The 3,787-nt window shown below is 37.4% G+C and overlaps 1 protein-coding gene across 1 annotated transcript; it reads right to left on the bottom strand.

Moving 5' to 3' along the window:
• Window positions 1–344: 344 nt before the first annotated feature.
• TM35_000015290 (uncharacterized protein) lies at window positions 345–3,089 on the bottom strand (the record flags this gene model as incomplete). Its single annotated transcript, XM_029021210.1, has 1 exon — window positions 345–3,089. The coding sequence occupies one exon, from the start codon at window positions 3,087–3,089 to the stop codon at window positions 345–347; it is 2,745 nt and encodes a 914-aa protein (XP_028887718.1).
• Between the last annotated feature and the right edge of the window lie 698 nt (window positions 3,090–3,787).

The following is a 3,787-nucleotide window of genomic DNA, read 5'->3' as shown; positions in this document are numbered from 1 at the left end:
AAAAAAAAAAAAAACATACTTTGGTCCTCAACAAATAAAAGAAAACGCCTATATACGATCCCCATTCATTTTCTCTAGGACGCAATGTCATCCATACTATGATACTGTTCCTTTTAAAGGATTGATGCAAAATAACATCAAAAAGAAACAATACTAAAAAAAAAAAAAAAACACTCTACGAATTCTACTAAAGCAACACTTCCCTCCAAGCCTTTTTTTTCAAGAGAGGGTATGACGGAGAGTAAATATAAACATTTTCCCGCCACCATAGATTTGCTAATTTGCTCTTTATTATTATTCTTAAGACGTCCCAACGGGAAATCCAAACAATAAGAAAATACCATCTATTGTCCAGCATTAGTAGCCATCAGAACATCAACACAATGAAGATTCTCTGGAGCAGTTACCTCAACTCTCCTTAAAAGTTCACAAAAGCGCAACTTTTCATCCTCAATTTCTGCTTCAGTCGGAACTGTAAGCTTACCGAAATCGTCACTCTGCATAATAACTTCAACTTGAGCTGCTCTTTGTGCATCCTTTGTGCCAGGATTTTGAGCAACGATAGCGATACGTTGCCGAGGGACTCCACGATGTAATGTAGCCATCGCAAAAGATGCATCCCCAATATGATATTCACGTGAACTACTCTTCGCTCTGTAAAAAACATGAAGAGTAATCACATCCTGATCAGGTTGAGCAAGGTAAAAGACAAAGGTCTCATCAAATCGTATTACAGATGCCAACTCTTTAACAGATGTCTTATATTTTTCTTTTACTGATTTGACTTTTATAATAATATATCCAGGTTCAGTAATAGGTTTTCCATTTCTCATAACATCTGAAAGTTCCACAATAGTGACAGCAAGATGGGCTCCGTCAGCAACTACAGTCCTTCTTCTTTCTTCAGACATTTGAGTAGACGGTTGAGAAAAAACCAAATGTTCCATAGAACGACGGTTAACACTGCCTCGTGGAGTTCTTGGAGAACGACCACTTGATGGACGTTTTTGAGATTCTTGTTTTTCATCTTGAAGTGCAAGAAGTTGTTTCCATAACCCATCATTTGCGTTCCTCAAATTAGCCAGTTGATCATTCAAATCTTGAAGTTTTTTATCCTTTGATTTTGAAAGACCATTAATATCGGCTTCTTTTTGTGCAACTGCAGATTCAAGCATTTTCACTCGTTTTTCCATATCGCTTTCTTTAGGATTTTCTTGTTCTCTTCCCATATTTCGTTCTGCATCTTTTAGACGTTCTTCCAAAAGATTCAAACGATCTTGAAGACCTTGAATTTTATTTTCCTTGGACTTATTATCTTGTTGCAAAAAATCAATTTGATCATTCAGTCGATCTATTTCAGATTGATAACGATACAAGTCTCTTTGACGTTGTTCATCGTCTTTGGCACTTTGATCACCATTCCCAACAATTGATTGATTATCTGGAAATTGTTGAAAAGAAGCTTTCTGTAGTTGTCTTTTAAACTCTTCTTCATTTGCCCATGCAGCTTCAAGAAGTTTCATAATATCTTCGACACAATCCATCTTATCTTTTGATAATTTATCAACAACAATAACAGAATCAAAGTTACCCTTGTTTCTTAAATTCTTTTCATTTTCTTTCCACAACATTTCATGTCGTTCTTGTGGACGCTCAGTATTTGAAACTTTTCCGGAATTACGTGCAGATGCAAGCTGTTTCATAATATCATTTTGTCGAAGAAGTTCAGCAATTTGTCCTTGTTGCTCATTTTGGCGAATATTATAAGCAGCGAGCTGTTGTTCATGTCCAGCTTTTAACTGCGAAATCTCTTCCTCATACTTCAATAAAATAGAACGTAATTCCTTATTTTCTTCTAAAATCATTTTTTTTTCTTCATCATCAAGAAATTCATTATTTTTTTCTCTTTCCAACTTAACAATTTTAGGAGGAACAGATCCTTTTGGTGCAGAAACTAATAGCACTTCAAGTTCTTTAACGCGAACCTCAAGTTCATTTGCTCGCTCCTCAAGATGAGAATTTATCTCTTGTAAATGCTCAATTTCTTCTTGTAGTCTCTCATTTTCATTAGTGGAATCCATATATTTCTTGTTCAAATTTCGATTCATTGTTTCAAGTGCTTCAATTTTTCCTTCCTTTGACTTTAAATCTGCTTCAACTTCATTCATATCATCTTCAACGTCGTCTGCTATTAATTCTTCCATAGGAAGAGTCAAAATTGCACGACTTGGTCGTCGTTCCCCTCGAAAAGCTGTTACTTCTTGTTTAAAAGAGTCCAATTGATCTTGAAATACACGATATACATCTTTACCATCTTGATCTTTTACCTTGAGTGAATCTATTTCATTTTGAAGTGATGTTTCAATTTCTTTCCATTCTCGTTCTTTTGCTCGAAAACGTTCCTCTGAAAGACGCAATTTATTCTCAAGTTCAGCAATATCTTCTTTAAGAAGTTCTTCCTGAAGATTTCTTTCATTTCCACGATCCTTAATTTCACGAGTTTCTCGTTGTTGTGTAGCTCCATCAAGACGTTGTACTGAAGCAAGTAAGTCTTCATAATCTTGCGAATATCGCGCCTTTTCATTTTCCCAGCTTTCTTTAGCAAGTGAAAATTGATTTTGCTCTTCACGCAATCGCTCCTCAATTTCACCATTTCGTTTCTTTAAAAGTGACAATTGAGTTTCATTTTTTTCTTGTAATTCAAGGAGAGCCTTACATTTCTGATCAAGTTGTTGTTCACGTTGATTTGCCTTAATAAGTGATGCACGAAGTTCCTGATTATCATTCTGATATCGGTGGTTTTCCTCTATTAGCTTCATTGCTTCTGGTCGAATGGCCGAGGAGTTTCCAGTTCCCAATTCCCCTGATTTTAGTTGCATAAGAAGATCGTTGTTTTCTTCCTCAAGGAGTCTTGCATTTCGATTAGCCAGGGTGAGTTTTTCTTCAACATCGTCCATCTCCTTTAGTTGACTCTTCAAATCCCTGATAAGCGATTCTTGTTCATACTCATTAAGTTCTTTTGTAGCAAGTTGTTCCTTCAACTGGTCACACAAATGTGTAAGTTCATCTACTTTTTTCTTATAATCCATCCTTTACCCCTGTAAGAAATCGGTAGAGCCTATGAACTCTTCTTTTCTTTATTTTTTTTCGTTTATTATTATTGTTTTTTTTTTTTTGTTCCTCTTTCTATTTTGAAATTCCTTACTTATTTTACGCTTAAAGGCAAAGCAAAAGAAAATGAGAACAGAAAGAAAGTAAAACCTCAAAAAAGAAGAAAAACATAGAAATCCACTTCAGTCCTCCAGAAAAAAAAAAAAAAAAAAAAACGCCAGGAGGGAGCGACGACCCCGGTGCAGAAGAATGGACCGTCTGGGGCGAGGGCCCGTAGGCCACCAAAAATAAATAAAAAAAAACATATGACGGCAACTTGCCCCACCGCCTTCGCGACGGCAGGGCCCCCGCCGGGATCCCCTCCCGCCCCGGCCCCGCCCCGGCCCCGCCCCCCGGGTCAAAAGGGAAAGAATGGGAAATGAACGAAGGCAGGGCCGTTACAAGTGAAACGAGGTTCTCGTCGTTGTCGTCGTCGGTTTTTTTTTTTCTTTTTTTCAGACTGGGGCCTTGGGCCGGGGCAGCGCTCTGTCGGGGTCTGGGTTCTGGCGTTCTTATTGTTCTTTTCGGTTTTTTTTTTGTTGACCGTTGGCGTGTGGTAATCTGGGGTGTTCTTGCAGGGCGCGAGTTTTTGCATTTCTTCCGTCTTTTCTGTTTTTTTTTTTTTTTTTTTTTTTTT

Source organism: Trypanosoma theileri, assembly GCF_002087225.1.
Source record: "Trypanosoma theileri isolate Edinburgh chromosome Unknown TM35_Tth_1_V1, whole genome shotgun sequence".
Classification (NCBI taxonomy): domain Eukaryota; phylum Euglenozoa; class Kinetoplastea; order Trypanosomatida; family Trypanosomatidae; genus Trypanosoma; species Trypanosoma theileri.
Note: the sequence above shows the minus strand (reverse complement) of the source record. Positions and strands in the feature narration are given on the sequence as shown.